The sequence below is a fragment of the Rhamphochromis longiceps genome, linkage group LG5, assembly GCF_057381845.1.
Source record: "Rhamphochromis longiceps isolate RC_006_pf linkage group LG5, R_longiceps_female_GT1.1, whole genome shotgun sequence".
Lineage (NCBI taxonomy): Eukaryota > Metazoa > Chordata > Actinopteri > Cichliformes > Cichlidae > Rhamphochromis > Rhamphochromis longiceps.
In genome coordinates this window covers 27,719,361-27,738,971 of record NC_140561.1, presented here as the reverse complement: position 1 = coordinate 27,738,971, position 19,611 = coordinate 27,719,361, and the positions used below count along the sequence as shown (strand labels likewise).

The window sequence follows — 19,611 nt, the reverse complement described above, 5'->3', positions numbered from 1 at the left end:
GACACAGGAAGCAGGTTTGGTGGGTCAGCTTGCTACAACTTTAATCCAAACATCGCTCTGCATATTCAATACATCCTCATCATATTCTCTACATAGCTCCCTCTCATATCTCTAAACAGTTTTAACAAAATAAGTCTAGTAGCACATCAGTCGATAACATTTTATCTTACAATTCTCTCTCTGTTCTGTAGTGTTTTTTCTCTTTACACATCAGGAGTATTTGTTCATTGTCTTATTTTAGTTCTTTTTAAACACTGAGACGAAACGGAGTACACGAACGATGACGAACGCTGCTCAAGAGTCCAGACTGTGAACCCACACACACACATCCCTGTCTACCAACACACACACACTTTGAAATGATTCAATGTCTCTCAAAATATTTCATCAGAGGTCTGACGTCTTGTGTGTCATTAAAAAAAATGAATAGATTTTGATATTTGGCCCGTTAAACATTTTTTACAAATTTTCTTGTTCCTCCTTTTAAACTTTGCTCTTCGGGTGTTGTATAGTCGGTTAATCTGAATTCTGGGAAATTCTCAGACATTTAAAGAGCTGTGATTAAGCTGAAAGCCCTGGAAAAAGCAACCTCTGACTGTCAAACCAAGTGTGTGTGTGTATATATCAGGGGAGGTGTGTGTGTGTGTGTCTGCACACATACACAAAGTGTGGTGTTAGTTACATCAGAGGCACTTTGACCCCTTTTCTCTGTGCCCCCAACATGGAGAAAGAAAAAAGTAAACCCAACACAAAATAAATCAGATTTTATTTCAATAATTTGGCTTCAAGTTTCAACTCAGACCCCAGAATTTCCCCAAACAGAAACAAATGAAAATAACCCCAGAGAAAACGCCAAGTTAGACATCCAACATGGCCGACTGAAAGCAGAACAGGGCAGAGCTTCCTGAAATTGCTTCAGCGCGAGAGCTTCCCAGCAGCCTCGGGTTAATCACGATGACATGGTGCACTTCGTCATCATTTGTGCTTCGTTTGTGCTCTTAGAGCCAGGATCACCCCGAGTCTATAAACTCAGACCTGCTCAAGCCCGATGTGATTCACGGTCACATGAACTCACATTTAAGGCAGAACACCTGAAGTCACTGAACGAACGTCTATCTGACCAAAAACAGATCTTAAAGCCCAAAGCATTCGAATTACTCTAACTCTAGTGAAACTGAGATGTTAGCAGGAAACCAGAGAACGTTTCTGTTTTTATCATTTTAATTGTAGTAACTGTAGCAATCGGTGGAGCTGAGGGATGTCGCAGCACCGTGGGCCACTTTACTGGTGTGCCCATTCAAGTACTACAACCTTGCCCTAAAATAAACCTCCGCTGTGGTTTAACTACACTTCTAACCTTTAGTTACTGTTTGGAAACAGCTGCTATCAAGGAAGTGCCTTAAATTCTTGTTTCATCTGTTTTGGGCATTTTATCAGGGAAAACTAAAATGAAATGTGTGGTTATTTTGTGTCCTGAAGGAGATTCAAAAAGTATTTATTAGTATAAATCGAAGATGGGTACATCCCCTGGGTGAATTACAGCTGACGTCTGTAAACTGGGATCAAGAAAAAGTGGCTCCTCCTCTAGATCTGCTCTAACACAACGAGCTGGTTTGAAGAATTTAGCAAGTAAATTTAAGCTGAATGTGGAGCTGTGTAAAAGAAAAGCCATCTCTTCTTCAGAAACTCTGTCCTCAGAGGTAAAGGTGAAACAGACAGATTTACCTGTCAGTGACGTTCGAAGCTGCTGGAAAGCGCCGGGTTAGCATTAAGCAGGTTTTTGTGTGTATGTGGAAGCTCCACCTGCTGGAGAACGTTTTGTTACCTGGAAATCAGCAGAGAGACAAAAAAAAAAATGGGGAAAGGGGGGGGGAAAGAAAAAAAAAAGAAAAAAAAAAAAGGAGCCCCCCACCAGAGCTGAGAGAGCGGAGAATAAAAACAACAAAACTCCCCGCCGCAGGAAAAACAACAACAACAAAAACCCAAAACAAAATAATCCAAGAAGCTTCTGAGTCCTCTGTAGAAACCACAACCTTTATATCCCTCTACAATTATGTACAATTAGACTTTATACAAGTAAAGCAGTGACGCTCTCCTCACGGCGCTCCGTGTGTGTGTTCGCTTGTGTTTTGTGTCCTAGGTGGAGCTGCTCTTGGAGAGGTTGGGGTAGAGGACGGCGGCCGTCACGGCGACCATCACTGCGACGACCGGCATCCAGGGGCTCCAGCCGCTCTGTTGGAGAGAGATGAACGAAAAAACACACACGAGACAAAAACAGACGAAGAAACGCGTGAATAAATAAAGTTAGTTTGAACATTACGAGTAAAAGTGGACAGAGGCAAAGACAAAAGAAGAGAAGCCACTTCAGTCCAAAAGATGATATTTCATTTCTTTTTCTCGTGCAAAAATTCATCTGATTGAGGAAAAAAAAGGTTATTTAACGAGAACAACGTAAATGAATCAGTCAAACTGCATGTAAGTGACAAAAATGTCCACCTGAGGCTGGCTCCAATTAAAATGTAAAAATGTAACTTTTATAGCGCCCGCTGCAAAAACATAGGTTTGACCTCTGATAGTTTGCTGCTTCTGACAACTACACAGGATTTTTCAAATAACTGAGGCTGAGATTTTCAAGGCTGTGGCTGCTTTGACCAACAGCGCAGAAACAGGTGGCTGAACTGGACCTCTCAAATACATTTATGCCGTTTCTTAGCTTTTAACATTATTTTTTGGCCTTTTTTTGGCCTTTATTTGATTGGACAGGGAAGATTTTTGACACACAAGTGGGAAGAGAGCAGACGGCCTTCAAACCCAGGCTGCTCAAAAGGGTCAGCTAAACTTCTTCCCCTTCAGAATATTTGTAATGTCATGATCTGAATAATATGGCTAATCAAATTCAGTATTTTATCAATGGATTGCCCACAGAACAATGGGTGACATCACGATGGGTGCGTCCATCTTTTATTTGCAGTCTGTGGAATCAAAACTAGTGTAAACATGTACACTCATTTATTCATGTAGTTCCAAGACAACTAAAACCAGTTAAAAATATCTTTTTATAGTAAAGTTTGTTTCAAAATAAGAGGTGAAAAATGAAAGGAACCTTTTGTCTAATCAATCTGAAACAATAAAAGTCCTATTCACTATAAAACATTGCTAGTTTAAGGGAGAAGCCTTGAGTCTAATTTTGTAGATTTGAATTAAAACAGTGACCTCTGACAGCAGCAGATTTTTTAAAGGAAGCATCACTAGTTTGAGACAGCAGCTCAATGTGAAGACGGGATGCCCGTTGGGACTAAAGCTGCCAGTTCAGCACTGCAAGGTCCTTATAAATGCTGCTCTTTGAACTTGTGGTCAAAGAAAAGCTCTAAGGGGAAAAAAGGCCTTTTCAACTACAATCAGGTTATTAGGTATCTAGAAAAACTAATAATTTTTACAGTAGCCAAATAACCTTCAGGTATTTCAGGATTCATCCTTTATTTTTGGTGAGAAACAACAAAGGTTTTAACTCAAGCAAGTCAACATGCCAAGTACAATTTCCTCATTGATTACGTCCAATAGGGGCTTAACGCAACTTCCCTTTTATGCACCAAATATGTAATTAAGGCCCAAGTGTGTGTTGCTTCAAATTCAAAACAGTTTTTAAATCCCTGCCAAGGACAATCGAGTTTTACTCGAGTTCTCTGCTGGTTTGTGTATGAACGATAAAAGGAAACAAATTTAATCAATATCATCTTTTGGGACTTCAGGACAGGTGGAGAAAACAAGTAAAAAAATAATTAAATAAAAAACATAAATTAAAAAAAAACAAAAACAAAAAGCAGCAAAATAAATTAGGTTACCTGAGCAGAACAACAGAAAAGTTACAGAACATTTTCCCCTCAAAGCAAACAACAACTGGGCATACTGGTCAGACGTTCCCGAATAAACAAACAAGCAGCAAACACAACACAAACACGATGGACGTGATGATGGATGCTTCAGAAATAAAGAAAGTAAGAATGGCTGCAGAAAAAGAGACAATAAAAAAAACAAACCAGTAACAGATGAAAATAACTGAAGTTAAGCAGCAGCTGGATGCAAGAACACAGAAGAAGAAAAAAGATTAATAAATGAAATTAAAAACAAACCCTGCAAAAAGAAACATGAGAGAACAGCAACATGTAATTAAAGAAAGCTAAAATAAAGCACCGAAAACCTAACGGAGAGGAAGAGGAGAGTGACTGAATGAGGCAGGTGGAAGGAGAGGGTTAGCCTTTAAGATGCGATGGTCAGAGCACGCCTCTTTAAAGGGGAACAGAGTGCAAATAAACAGAAGGGCGACCTTTAGAAGTTTCCACAGATGAATTAAGCTCATCTACATTTCTCACAGACTTTTCTTTGAATTAAAATAAAACTGAAATGTTGTTGAATTCTTCGGGTCGGGGAGAGATAAAGTGACAAATCAAAAGGAGGATCACTGTAATTTATTTAAGATTACTGGGCTGAACATAAACATTAAAACACTGTGATTAACTTTTTTCCCTTCATTTCTGTCATTTCGCTTCTTCTTAACTTAAAATTTTAACACACTGCTGACTGTGAACGGTCAGGAGTGAGCGGTTCAGCAGTCTGTTTACACAGGAGGCGTTCAGGTGCTGCTTTCAGTGTGGGACAGCCACGTTTTCATATATGATGAAGTAAAGCTGCAGTAAGAAAACGGATGATCTGATATCCTCGTGTCGGTGTTGTTCCCACATCATCATAATAAATATTGTTCCAGGTTCAACATTGCAAGTGACCAGTCACATTGTTGTGACGTCATACTTTTGCAAGCCAAGCCATTCATTCATTTATGGAATTCCAGTGTTGCAAGGACAACATGTATAATGCTTACCGTTTATCAAAGAACCGTATCCTGAAATGCAAAGAATTCAAATTGCTGGATCAGGCGGTGTCTTGCTAGTCAAGTCGATTTTTTTTTAAGGCGGTTTTTCCCAAAGTCGCAAAAGTATGATGTCACAACAATGTGATTGGTCACTTGCAATGTTGAACCTGGGACAACATTTATTATGATGATGTGGGAACAACACCGACACGAGGATATCAGATCGTGCTTAAGAAAACAGCCGCAGGTGCATGTGACGGGTGTTTCACACCAGTGCTGTGTACAGCAGCTGGATTGGTAAACACAGAAACTTATTGTTCCTCTAGTCGTGGCTCTAGTTACTGCTCCTCACAGTAATTCATTCATTTTAATAAGTTTGACAACTGAACTTTGCTTAGGTTAAAAACCGATCTGTGTAATATTGTGACGAGCCATACTCCTGCAGCACAGCCAATAATACGTCACTCCTTTTTGTGTGAAAATCAGGTAAGCGCACGCTTCCTGGTGCAGCTGTTAGCACGCAATGGAGTCTAAAGACTAGAGCAGAGATCACCGGTCCCACTGTACTGTATACATTTTCCCACCAAAATGAAAGCTTTCTTTTTGTTTTGTTTTTAAATGCAAAAAATACATAAATAAAATAATAATTTGGGATTCTTTTTTTTTTTCTCCACTGTGTTTTTTGGGATTTTCAATTTAGGTTGCTGACTGACATTACCAGGATGGTCATGGTTTCTTGCCTGATCATTAAACTATCAAAGTAGGCAAAGCTTTGAAGTAGTACAGTGTGCATAGATGTACAGCGGTGACACAAAATTTGCATCCATCATACACATCTAAACACCCTGGAGGCCTACGGTGCCTTCGATTTCAGCCAGGCTGTTTACATTCCTCTCATCTAGTCAGTGGATTTGGAGACGGGTGGATTATCGGCAGATTGATTTATTTATGCATTTTTTCCAGAAAAATAAAGTCACTACAGCCACATACCTTGTTTCAATTCTCTCAGAAATCATTTGTTTTGATCTTACATGACATACCTTTCTGAGATCACTTTGAGCATGTAAATAACAAAATAAAATAAATAAATAAATGGCTGTGTCCACCTTGGTGAGTCCTGATGTTGCAGCAGCTTAATTAAAGATCTCAGTGCCATCACAGACTGTATCTAAAAGATGGATGCCACCTATGTTTTGTTTTTGTTTGTTTTTTTAAAGTCTATTTTTTCTGCAGTTCTTTGCTTTGTTTCAATCCATGCTCGATTATCATTGTAAGAAAATTACAGTAAAGTTGAATCAGCTTATCTGGACGTTGCATTTTCATTGGGAGAACCATTTTGTCACTCATCCAAGTGACTTTCAGTCTCAGCTGATTTTCCCAACCTTAAACTAACCAGTAACAGTAAATTTCCATAATGACTGAATCTAGTATCATTGCTTCAGTAAAAACCTTTAATGACTCCTTATATGTCAGCCGTATCAAAACCGCTAAGAAGCATTTCATTAAAACGCAGCGTTTCTGTGGCTTTCAAACCTCAAAACACACTACACTAAAGATCAGTCAACCACAAGGATGTGTTTCCCCCGCCACAAACACAGTAATATAGTGTACACAGACGGTGGCTGTAGCTTTAAGTCATCTGCTAATCGGAAGGTTGTGGTTTGATCCCTAGCTTTTATAGTCTGCATTCCAAATAACCTTGGGCAACATACTACCTCAAGTTGCTAAGAGTATGAATGTGTGTGAACGTTAAATAGAGAGCACTTACATAGAAAAACATATATTAAAAAAAAGGTGCTTGCATGAATGAGGCAAGTTGTGCGAAGCGCTTTGAGTGCTCAGAGTGGAAAAGTGCTATATACCATCTATAGACTGTCGTGATTTTATACATCGGGAAAACCAAACAACCTCTGGCTAAGCAGATGGGACAACACAGAAGAGCTACTTCATCAGGCCAGGACTCTACAGTCTATTTATACCTACAGTCCAATGGCCACTCTTTCAATGAGGATGTGCACATCCGGGACAGGGAGGAACGCTGAGGTTTGAGTGGTGGGAAAAGAGGACATTTTTTGGTGATCTAAAAAAAGTGATTGCAGCCACTCCAACCACAGCTGGAGTACCATTCAGAATGGCACTCATGGCCATTGATCAATTAACTGAACTCGCAGCTGGTTGTTAGTCAGTGGTGCTAGTTTTGGTCATTATCCAAATGTACTGTTTATAAGGTTGGGTAAAGCTACAGTTAACAGAGAGTGAAGAAATCCTCCGATTTAGTGAAAAAATATTTCTCACTCTGAAAACACAACGTCCAGATGAACAGATTTAAGGAGTCACCTTGTGTCGAACCTACACGCGTCGAGCGAGGGTTGGTGTGATGGAAAAACTGAGGGGCACTGCAAGCTCACATGTCAGTTACAGAGTAGACACGCCCTGTTTTATAACACCCTTTTGACTCCAATTGTACCATCATTTATAAAATAAACATGGTGTTCCATTTAATAATGTGTTTACTGAGGTAGATCAAGTGAGCTGAAGGGTGATTTCTTCTAGACACCCGGGCATCCCTTTACAGCCAAAGGAGTCTCCCCCTGCTGGTCATTAGAAAGAGTACAGGTTTATTGCACTTCCATACTGTATTTAAAGACCTGGAAGCTAGGTGCCTCTTTTATGTCAAGTCTACAATAAGAAGCCTTGTCTACCCGTTTTTTTCCCTGCTACGATAGGTCAAACACCGCTGCTGTGAAGAGCATGAAGCATATGTACAAGGCTCCCTTTAAATGGAGGGTCTGTGGGTGGAGGGAGCCCCAAGAGCGTGTTAATGTTAGCTGCAGCAGAACAGAAGCAGAAGTGAGACTGACTGGCAGACGAACAGGCAGACTGACAGCCATGCAGTTAGTGGTTCTCATATCAGAAGACGAGGGACCAGACGCCGTGATGATGATGATGATGATGATGATGATGATGATGATGGCTAAGATGATCCTTAGTCTTAAATGGAAGTTTAGGAGGTGAAGAGAGCGATCTGGTGATCAGAATTCAGAGTTCAACAGCTGGGTTACCTTTATGTATCATCACCCTGCACCGCAACACATCATCATCCTGAGCTGTTAGCATTCAAATGGTGAAAGATGTAGTTTAGGAATATTTGGATGCTTGCCAGTAATAACCTGCTCCTTACACTTACATTCCCTCCTTATTTAGGTTAATTTGTGACTGAATTTATGACCATTAAAAAAAAAGTGTGGACATATGGGGAAAAAAAGGGAATGCACTTCTGGTAGCTTGTTTGGAAGGAGAGACTGACCTACAAATTTGCCTCATATCAGGTACAGAAAGTGTTCCAACTTTTTGTTTATGAGGGGCTGCCAAACAAAAAACAATTGAATTAAAGTGGGCGGAGCTAAAACAGCAGGATTCACACTTAGGTTCTGCATTAAGGCCCAGTATAAGAAAATCATGAGTCATGCAATGCTTCTCTATTAGACTTAAAGAATTGTAATAATATATTTATGTGTTGGACACGTTTACAGGAGCTTTCACTTTCAACAGCAATGCCTGTAGTTCTTATTTTCAAAAATAATCAGCTCTCACGGCGGAAACCTGTGTTGAGCTCAGAGGGAGATTTCTTTTCAATTTCAGCACGTCAGTTTTCCAGCTGAAACTCATGACCCTGAATTCATCACAGATCAGAACGACCCTTCCGCCTCTGACACCTTCCAGTGATGACAAACAGATAGACGCATCAGAGACAGACAGACAGACAGGACGGCAGAGAGATAGACTGATGTCATGTCGGTGTGTACCTTTCTACCACAACTGGCCGAAACACCAGTAGAGCAGAGCCAGGACAAGGCCCATGAATATGGCTTGGACAGGCTGCAATATGGATGGCTAAAAGGGAGAGGGGTTGGAGGGGGAGAGTGGATAAGAAGAAATCAGCCAGCAAATCAACCAAAACCAACATGGAGGATGGAGCAGCTACAGCGAGGGGGGAGGGAAGAAAGGGAGAGAGGGGGTTTGGGTTTGTATCCAATCAGCCGTTTTCTACAAAGCAGCACCAACATTTCTACACATTCAGCAGCCACATTCACAATCACCACGGAGGAGCAGCCATCCGTCACCAGGCTCTTTTAAAACAGCAACACTTTTCTGCAGCAGGAACAGATCTCCTCCAGCTGCCGTCTGTCAGCTGGTTTCAATCTGATCTTTACAGCACGACGGACACCGGTTCATACAAAGAAGCCTAACAGAAATGCACTGAGTGAAGAGAGGGTAACTCTAGTTTTTTTTATAATCAGGTTCTTATTTGCTCCATTGCTATCAGTGCTAATTAATGCAAACAGTGGTTAATGAGATCTGGGAACACAGTGAAATGAGATACAAATACTTTTGTCTAGAAAATCTTTTGTAACCCTGATGGACATTTCCAAAAACACTTTTAGCTCACATCAGTGCCATTCATCTTTCCTTCCAAATAAATCAATCAAATCTGGAGTTTTGTTTTAATCTGCCTAGTTGAATAAAAAATGATTTCTATCTGGAGATATCTCAAATGAAACTTCACTCATCCTGCATTTTAGTCTCCACAAAAGAATTAAACTGGTCTTGGACAAGCCCCCAATTATGTTACAACCCAGTTTATAAGCATCATTAGATCAATAGTTAACCTAATTTAGGATGGCAAGGTCCAGCAAAAAGTAGTGGAAGACCTTCCAAACCAATCGTCACATTCCATTATCCACACTGTATCAGCTACAGACCACTAGCAGTTTAGTCCATGCAACACCCAAAGACGATGCACTGTGAGGATAATGAGAATTGGAGAAGACCATGAAAGAAAAGTGGGACAGGAGAGAATCAGTTCACTTAACATACAGCAATGGTGGATTTATTTATTTATTTTTTTTATAATAGATATCAATTGTAGACTTTGTATCAAAAAATACATAAAATAAAAAAACAGAAACAATGAGACTTTCTAGTGTGGCCTTCGTGTTCCCAGATCTCAGATATTGCAACATTATTATTACCAAAAAAACTAAAGAGGCAAAATTACAAGGTTGTAATGAAGAGAAATTGGCCTTTAGATATATCGTGTTTTAAGAGCTGAGGGAGGAGGAAAGGAAGAAAAGAAGGGGGGTGGGGGTACAGAGTAGGCTGCTCCGCCTCACTGATTTTCTGATTAATGTTTCCAAGAGTTTTTATCCATCAGCTTATTTATCAGAACAGGATATAAACCAGGAGAGACGGTGAGGTCACATGTCACCTTGGCTAGAGGAGTCAGTTTAAAAAAACAAAACAAAAAAACACAACTGCTTTGAATGTGTTCACAGAGCTGCATGAATTCAGTTAAAAATCACAATTTAAATGTTATTTTGTTACCTCACCAGTTATTATTTGGCATTATGAGCATTTCTACTTTCAACAAAGATGTTATTGGCCATTAGACAACACTAACGCTGTGTGACATTTCTCACAGGTCAGGATAAAAATGCAGCTTCACCTGCATAAAAAGCAACCTTAAAGCAAAAATAAATTATGGTAAAACTTAAAGCTGAGCAAACATAGATTACAAAAAAACAGTCCAAGCACAAGTCTGTGTTTTTTATCATAAAGGAACAAAGAGTGTTGGTGTGGGCACTCACAGAGCTGGACTTGTCCTGCAGCAGCTTGAGGCTGCTCCTGCACTGCTCCAGCTCCTGGTGGATGTTCAGCTTCTCCTGCTCTGTTCTCTCATAACGCTGACGGAGATCAGATAGCTGGGACTGTGTGTCTTCATACTGCAGAGAGAGAGAGAGAGAGAGAGAGAGAGAGAGAGAGAGAGAGAGAGAGAGAGAGAGAGAGAGAGAGAGAGAGAGAGAGAGAGAGAGAGACAGACAGACAGACAGACAGACAGAGGCCACTGTTATTTCTATGACCACTGTCATTTCTATGTCCATTTGCATAAAGGGTTCACTTCCAGGTAAAGTTAACCTCTTTGGGATATCCCTTTCTCCTTGTGACATCATACAGATCCAAGAATAGAAAAAAACTGCCAGAAAAGAATAACAGGCCCCTTTAAAACTGATGGAGAATCCACCAAGTGCCACATTTACAAAAGCTCACTAGCTGCTGTTACCAATAACTCAGTCGACAAACACTGGACTTTTTATACAACTATCTGACAAACACTATTGACCTGCTGAGTTATTATCATTTTGCTAATGCATTTTGGTAATGCCGAGATTGATGTTTTTCCTTCATTTTTTACAACTTTCAATTACCCAAAGCAAACATATAATCAATAAATCACCAACTTGTCAATTAATGTCACTTGATGTGCTCCACTGAACAGATACTGACTGCAGCTTGCTTGTGTAGCTGTTTGTCTATCTTAAAGTTCTTTTTAGCTGAAACCTTTTTGGGGGGTTTAAATAAAAGAGCTCAAAAATTCATTCAGGCTGCTGCTTGTATGCATTTCCCCCACTGTGGAGATTTTGGTACATTTTATTTTATTTCTCTGAGAACCCCAGTGTGGTTTCCTCTCTTTATTCACATCTGCCTTAGGCATCTGCTTAACCACCTTCACTCATGCTGACTTAAGTCTCTCTGGATTTATCAAAAGACTCATTGATCCATTTCCAACTTTTATTTTTCATCTCTTCCATTTGTTCTGTTGTTTCTCACCTGGCGTTTTCTGTGTTTTATTTTTATTTTTCTTAAATCCCATTCTGTGTGCGTACCTCTTTCTGCAGTGTGTGTGTGTGGGCCTGGGCCTGGTCCAGCTGGCTCTTTAGCCTGCTCGCGTCCTGCAGGTGCTGATTCTCCAGAGAACCCAGTTTGTCCTGCAAAACCTCCTCCCTCTTCTCCAGAGACTCCAGACTGCTGCTGAGGACCAGACTCTTCTCCCTGGTGCTGCAAACACACCAAATCACACCTCGACTCAGTAATCACTCCACTACGTTTCTCAACAATGTTAGAAACTCTCGAAGGATTTGCGATGCTGTGACCTTATTGAAGACTTATGAGACTCATTTCAGGCTCGGTTTTTTTTTTTTTTACTGTACTCTGGAGTCATTTATACTTGCCTTGGCGCAGGCCCTCAATTTATCCGGTCTGAAACAAGCTGTTTTAGCTTCTCTCTATTTAGACCAGCTTTTTTCCCCCCATAATTGGCTGTGTCTTATAGACAAATGATTTAAACACCCTTTGCGGGGCTTCTGTGGTCACAATTAAAGCTGTGATTTTATTAGTATCATGTAGATCCAATGGTAGTAAAAAAGTGCACCTCTGTAGGAATACTGAGAGAGATTACTTTGTACTCTGTCCAGACGCCATTATAAAACAAAAAATATATAAATCATTGTGTGTAACTGGGATACCTTACACATGATGTACAACATTTTTAAAAATAATTTTAGCAAAAAAAAGGCACAAACATTGCATTTCCCTTTTTTATTATGACGAGTGAGACTTAATGTTAACAAATAGTCGTGTCTTCTCAATAGTCATGTGTTCACCATCACTGCTGGTAAACAGATGAGTGCCTGGTTCATACAAATGACCAAACTGTATGCTTTCTCTGTGTCTGGCTTCCTGTCCTGCTTATCTGCACTATGCAGCTTGGTGCACCATCCATCAAAAATAGACTAGGGGTATGTTTTTGGCCAAGTCCTCAGTGTGTCTCGGCACTGACTGACCTCATCCATCTTACAAATGCATTATGATATGGAAAATTATGTGCTGACGGGAATTCTTTTATTGACAGCGAAGATTTTGATCTGATAGAACATTTTACTGGAATTTATACTGGTAAATTCCTTTTGACGTAGCTCTCCAATATAATTTTCTGCTTATAGAGCTACATGCAACATAAACTGGAACATGGAGTTTATACATGTGTTTATAGTTTTGAAAACCTTCTGTCCAACATGTGGATCAAATCCTTCGACTGGTACTGTAAACAGTGATTTCTGTATTTAGCTTGTTTATGTAAATGCTGCAACAAAATGTCACAACATTAAAAAACACTCTGACTTGTTTCCCTAAATGTCATCAGAAAGAGTTCAAATGCAGAAATTGATCCACAAACAGCAAAATCAAACTTTGGAAATGCTGACAACTCTCATTAGTGAGATCTCTTTAAAGTGGTTTTCAGTCTTCTCCTGGGATTTGATAACTTTAAAACACAGGAGAAAAAAAATGCTTGATTACTTCTGAGTGCAACTGTAGTTAAAATATATGTCGAGCTTGCAATTACAAACATAACTACACTAGACCTTAATAAAAAAGTAAGCCAACAAAGTAGTCCCAAATACTGCAGTTCCTCTAACAGCCACTTGAGGCTGGTTCCAAAAGGGATTTCCAACTTTAGAGCAGAAATAAACCTGTTTACAGGCTGGTACAAAACATGGTTCTGACTCTACAGGTCATTTATCTTCCATAACAACTAAATAAATCTAAATAAATTCCTTTTTAAACTTTAAAGTTACAGTGTGTAAGATTTCAAAGCTAGTTGTCCATAGATTTCAGTCAGTTCAAATTGTTTGCTTACTCCTCCCAAATCAACCGGATCATTCCTGCTGAGGTGGCTGTTGTAGGAATAATGTGATTCATTCAGTCAAAAGATCAAAAAACATTTATATTAGATTAGCCCATAATGGATGTTTACTGTTTGTTTACAAGAAAACGTTTTTTGTACATTCGACCTGAACTTTTTTGAATAATATCAACAACAGTAATAAACCAGGAAATACAAAACAGATGGGTGTGTAACTATCTTGCAGTATCCTATTTTTTTATCCTTTGAATTACCTCAAAAGCTCTGACCACCTTTCATCTGTAGTGAGTGTACTCAGACAGCAAAGTGACTCCGAACTGGATCCAGCTTGGAGGTTTTTGCTATCTGGGTAGGCTGTCAGTTCACTGTTTACCTCAGCTGTCAATATGCCGGATAAGAATCGTCCATGTCCAAAGTGCATTCATCTCTTTGTAGAAAGTCAAAAGATGTGTACAGTTTATTGTAAACTAGTAAAAAAAAAAAAATTGTAGCTGAAGCGCAGATAAAATCCTGCTGAGGACGTGGTTGTGGTGAGAACATGCAGCAGTGTTTTCTCTCAGTGGAGAACAAATCTGGCAGATAGTCTCAGTGAGCTGTCAGTCAGCTGTCATCTCCTCGTCTTTCTCTGCCTGAATCAGCTGGACACCATGTTTCCTTCTGTCAGTCTCACCCTCAGCCTGCCCTTTAATGCTGAATCCAAACTCTGAACCTGATCTGTCGACTTGGCACTGCTCCCGAGAGCCGTCCTGGGCCAGAATTCATCAACTCGATCACGCCTGTCAAAAGACTTTAACGTCCACCTAACAAAGTTTGATATGTTCCAGGTTTCGAGACTCTCAGCTTGAGATCCAGTTAAGAGAATATAAGTTTCAAAGTGGTGTTTATTTAGTAACGCTATATTCAAAATGGTTTATAGCTGTGTGGATCTTTTTTTGACAAATAATTAAATGTGATCTTGTATAATTCTGACAGCACTGCAGTATAGTAAAATAAATAAAATAAAATAAAACAGTGGATTCAGATAAAAAAATTTAAAGCAATGTGTGTGTACCTGCTCAGCTCAGCCTCCAGGCGGTGCAGTTTTTCTGTGAGTGTTTTCCTCTCAGCTCTCAGGCCATCACAGTCCTGCTGCAAACACGTACACCGCTGGTGCAATGCAGTGCACTCCACTGTGGCAGCGAGACAGAGGATGCACAGTTATGATTAGTAGTGATTCAAAGACATGAACAGACAGCCTCAGACAAACATGCAGGCAGTGCTCACCCTGCAGCTCGCTGGCAGCAGTCTGCTGCTGTTCCTGCTGCGTGAAGGCCTCCTGCAGCCGGGCGATCTCCTCCTCGTATTTGGCGGCTGTGTTCCTCCAGTGCTCTAGCTCGGAGCGCACACTGACCAGGTCTGCCTGCAGGACAGTGATCTCACGCTCCCGCTCCGCCGTGGCCGCCTCCATAGCGTGTCGCAGGACAAGAATCTGAGAGCAAAAACACAATCGGTGGTTCGGTCACTTTCTCATGAGACTACAATTTGGTGCAAACTGACAAACAGGGAGGCTTTTTGCATAACGAAGAATGAGTGACAGAGACTCCAGGGTTCCTGACTCATTTAAACAAACAAACAAATCCTTATAATGTTTTTTATAAACTTAGAAAGGACTATGAGCGAACAATGTCACATTGTTTACTATTTGTCATTTTTAAAACAAGAATGTCTAGTTACAATTTCATTTTTATTAGTTTCAATGTTTGTTATTATTACAATGATTTCAAAAGAAAATATTTTTAAAAATATTTCCTCAGGCAAGATGTAAGATGTAGGGGTGCAACGATACTTGTATCGATATTGAACAATACAAATTTTTTATTTCTTTTATCAACTTTTCTTCTGACGATGCTGTCTGTGTTGAGCGCTCAGTGGATCTGCGTTCGACTACTCTGCCTAGGCTGCACTGTCGAGCGCAGATCCACTGAGCGCAGCACAAGCTAGCAAGACAAAAATTAAGCTCGTTGCAACATGGCAAATTGAACCTCCCCCACCCTCATTCAGATTTGGCGTTTGGAACTATTTTGGTCTTCATGTGAAGCATGACCCTGATGGTAAGCGAGTCATGGACAAAAGTAAAACAGTATGTTGGATGTGCCACGCAATGCTCAATTACATGGGTGGGAACTAGTGCGTTAGCGCAGTTAGCTTGTTAACGTGTTGACGCCGTCCAGCCCCACGCACGGGGCGATCTGCGGTAACTTGTTAACGGAGATTTGCTGCGTTATGGCGTTAATGTCATTTTAACGAGATTAACGCTGACAGCACTAGTGGGAACACAACGAATATGACTGCACATTTACACCGACATCATCCTAGTGCAAATTGGAAGCAGACAAAAACAACAAGCACGCATGCTACAAACTTTACCCGAGTCATTTAGACAGCCGTTAGCACCTTATGGGGACCTGATATGTTTAATATGCTGCTGAGAATATACCCCGGAAGAAGAGTATAGTATAGCTTTTATTTTGGAAAGAGCCATTTCTCTGTAATAAACTCTCTTTTCCAAAGATGAGTGATTCCTCAATCAGATAGATTTTTTTTTAATTATTTTGTTGTTTCAGCATTAAATTTAAAAACTGTACTTTTGAGTTAAAATATATATTTATAATTTCAATAAATGACAAATTAAAAAAAAAATTGTATCGGAGTGTGACACCAAAGTATTGAACTGAACCGAACTGAACAGTGAATTTTGTGTATCGTTGCACCCCTAGTAAGATGCACTAAAACCTCCTGAGGACTTGTGTGTTAAAAAAAAATGTAACCAGACTGAGTAAACCCAAAGACATTCCCTGAATATTTTTAATTGCACACAATGTTGTTTCAGTTTGTTGTCTTATTTCAGTTAATTAAAATTTTCCCTTTTATTAGTTTTAGTTCAGTTTTTTTAGTTAGTTTTTTTTTAAGCTGTTATTAGCAATTTCAACTTTTAAAGGGTTATTAATGACCCACTCAAACCCTGGAGTCCATGAAGAGTCTGACATGTTACACATTAGCCAAGAGAGGTTTCAAGACAGAATGGAAGAGAAGTAAGGAAGAGTTATGATGAAGAACTGGAAGCAACAGTAGGTGAAGAGGTACCTCCTCCTGGGCAGAGTAAAGCTCCTCTCTGGTGCTACAGATGGTGCTCTCCCTCTGCTCCCTCAGTGCCTCCATGTCAGCCTGAAGCTTCCCAAGCTGAGCTAAAAACACACAAGCACATAGGAAGTGAGATGTGGCAGCTAAATACTTATTGATACAAATCTATAGTACATATTTTTCTCTGTATTCACTCACTCTGCAAGAACTGGATCTGTTTGGTCGACTCCTCAGTCAGCTGAGAGTTACTCCTCCTCTCCTCCTCCAACAGAGCTGCACACCAAGAGTCACACAGTCATTATGTTTATACCACTGTTCTTTTATATTTTCATGCAACGTATAATTGAAGCGATGCAGGGCAAGAACTGTAATCTCACAAACTCAACAATACTGTAGTAAAAATGTATGAGGTAAACTTTAATTCAAACAAAGTTTGCGAGCTATTAATTATAATTAAAATTCTAATTATAAAATATAATCCACAGCATTGTGAGAACACTGTTACCTTGTAGCTCTAGACATTTCTGCTTGCCGGTGTTGGCTAATTCTTGGGCCTCCAGAAGCTCTCTGTGGAGATGGTGGATGACCTGCTCCGTGTCTCCAGGCTCTAGACCGGCCCGATGTAGCTCATCTAACCACAGACACATACAAAATGTTAAGTACATTATTTATTATTATTATTATTATTATTATTATTATTATTATTCAATGACAAAGTCAGGGTCTACAAATTATCTGTATTTTTATTCAAAAAACAGGAACTTTCCAGACTTAACTTCTTCACTGTTCAATAAATACATATATGAATAAATGACTGAGCACACGGTGGCAGTGTGGATATCAACTTACTGAACATAACTGACTGGACTATTTTATTCAGTCAGTCAGGAGTGTAGTGGGTGGGGGCGGTGGGGGGTGTCCAGCTGACTAGATAGTAGCTAGTAGATATTTTATTGAAAAGACGGATGAAGTTGCTATGACGTCCTGGTTCAGTTATTCAGATTTACATGTGTATATTAGACATAAGTAAATGCAATCCCAGCTTTAAAAAATGCGCTTATTTAAAATATCGCCTGAGACCACAAACTGCAGGAAATAGTTTACTGAGGTCACAGGTCATGGCAATGAGGCCTTTTTCCCCCACTCATATTTAATACACCTAGACTTCTTATTGCACCCAAAGGCACCCCCTGCTGGCCATTAGCAGGGGTGAGAGTTTAAGGCACTTCAGGCTTCGCTTCATCCGCCTTTTATACAGTCTGTAGACACAAACTCTAAAATGGAAAAAACACCAGGCCCTTCAGGGACCAGCACAGCTGAACATCTTCCTAATGGTCAGTTAAATACAATAATCAAACTGGGCGGCCCGGTGTTTTGGGGTTTATGATCACAGGTGCACGGCCACAGTTACCTTTGAGCAGAGCTACTCTGTTCTGGGGTTCATTCAGCTCTTGGTCGTTCATGTTTCCATCTGAAACACACAAAAACGCGTAAAACTCCTGTGGCTGCTTTAGGATCTATACTCCAGCAGTTTCAAGGCGAATCAGATACTGACATAATAAACTGCTAGAGAGAACAAGCGATTTTAAAAGATACATAACACAAATCTCTTTCAGGCAACTCATTTATGACCCTCAGGAAAAAATCTAAACATTCTCAGTAATTTGTAAAGCTACTCTATGATTAATTAAAGATTGAAGAGCAGACAGTGTGAGACAGAACAGCTAAACTTTAAACAGATGTCAACGCTATTCGAAATTAGGTGGAAAAGAAAAACCTTTCCAGTAAAACTGAGAAAACACAAGACAAATTTTGGAATTGCCAAAATTAGACTTAAACCGATGAGCAAGAATGTATGGGTGTTTTCACTGACCTGACGTGTCGTCACTGCTGCGGTCTTTGCTGGGACTCAGAGTGTCGGACATGTCTGACTCTTTGGCATCCATCTGATTCCCTGTGGACGTACACACGAAAACAAACATGCACATCAGCCAGGACTAACTAAAAAACTACAGTGTAATCACTTGACAGTCAACATTTACTCGTGCCATCAAATTCAAAACCAATAAATTACTTTAATCAGCTGGAACACATGCACAGTGTTCAGGTAGATTTATACTTCTACTTAAATCAAATGTAATTTTGGGATCATTAAAACTGAACATTTAAAAAAAATAAAACAATATCATAAAACCTAATTTCTAACTCTGGTGTGTTCTCTACCTTTGAGTCGATCAGGGCTGGTCAGGATGTCATCTCCCGCCGTCTGGTTGTTCTGTAAGTGGGCGTCCATCACTTCAACAGAAACATCAGGGTGAAAATTTCAGTTCAGGTTTTAAAAAACAGCAATCCATTTAGCTTGCTTTTGTTCATGGATGAATCTATATCAGGACTCAAAAAACAAAAGAAATCCAAAAGAAACTGAGTTATTAACTTACCATCAAAGTTGGCCAGTTTGTGGAGTGAATCACTGACGGTCTTCTTTAGCTCTATGACAGCTGCAGAGAGAAAAAAAAACAGAAAACCAGAAGGAATCAGTTTAAAAAAGTCAGAAAATAAAATCTGACTGCCACCATTATCAGCTGGATTAGCAGTTGGTTAGTAAAAGTGTTAGTATACAAATTCAGAAAAAGTAATGTTTTATTTCAAACTTCTCAAACTGAACAGCTGAATCAGAGATGAATCATTTTAACACAATTATCAGACGACAGGAAAAAACGTGTAAAACACTGAACCAGCTGACAGCTTGAAGTAATTAATCACTACTGCAGTGACATCTCACTTATGTATCCTTACATTCAGTATGATAAATCCAATGACATTTTTGTACAGCAAAAACTAACTGAATTCAAATGTGGAAATAAAGTTAATAAAAAATAAATACTTAATGCAATCGAGACCCTTGAAAAAGCCAAACTACGCTTACCAGCTGTTATTAGCTGTTCACACAATAAATGTGAAATTAAACTACAAAATTAACACAGCTCACTTCAATCAATTCCAAATGACCTTAAAACTAAAGCTTCATCTAAAGCAGTGGTTCTTAACCTTGTTGGCGGTACCGAACCCCACCAGTTTCATA

The 19,611-nt window shown here is 39.7% G+C and overlaps 1 protein-coding gene across 6 annotated transcripts in view; it reads right to left on the bottom strand.

The window, feature by feature from the left end:
• slmapa (sarcolemma associated protein a) overlaps nucleotides 1–19,611 on the bottom strand; it is an 86,954-nt gene continuing 67,343 nt past the window's right edge. For 4 of the 6 annotated variants that reach the window (XM_085407061.1, XM_085407063.1, XM_085407064.1 and 1 more), the window contains 12 exons: nucleotides 18,968–19,027; nucleotides 18,753–18,824; nucleotides 18,403–18,483; nucleotides 17,941–18,000; nucleotides 17,035–17,160; nucleotides 16,728–16,802; nucleotides 16,533–16,633; nucleotides 14,673–14,877; nucleotides 14,461–14,578; nucleotides 11,593–11,764; nucleotides 10,516–10,650; nucleotides 1–2,232 (listed from right to left, as the gene is read on the bottom strand). In XM_085407061.1, the coding sequence (XP_085263187.1) occupies nucleotides 2,137–2,232; nucleotides 10,516–10,650; nucleotides 11,593–11,764; nucleotides 14,461–14,578; nucleotides 14,673–14,877; nucleotides 16,533–16,633; nucleotides 16,728–16,802; nucleotides 17,035–17,160; nucleotides 17,941–18,000; nucleotides 18,403–18,483; nucleotides 18,753–18,824; nucleotides 18,968–19,027 (1,301 nt within the window). In that variant the 3' untranslated portion in view covers nucleotides 1–2,136. Of the gene's footprint in view, nucleotides 2,233–8,673; nucleotides 8,762–10,515; nucleotides 10,651–11,592; nucleotides 11,765–14,460; nucleotides 14,579–14,672; nucleotides 14,878–16,532; nucleotides 16,634–16,727; nucleotides 16,803–17,034; nucleotides 17,161–17,940; nucleotides 18,001–18,402; nucleotides 18,484–18,752; nucleotides 18,825–18,967; nucleotides 19,028–19,611 lie in introns of all 6 variants that reach the window. The other 2 variants (XM_085407062.1, XM_085407066.1) reach the window with 1 other exon arrangement.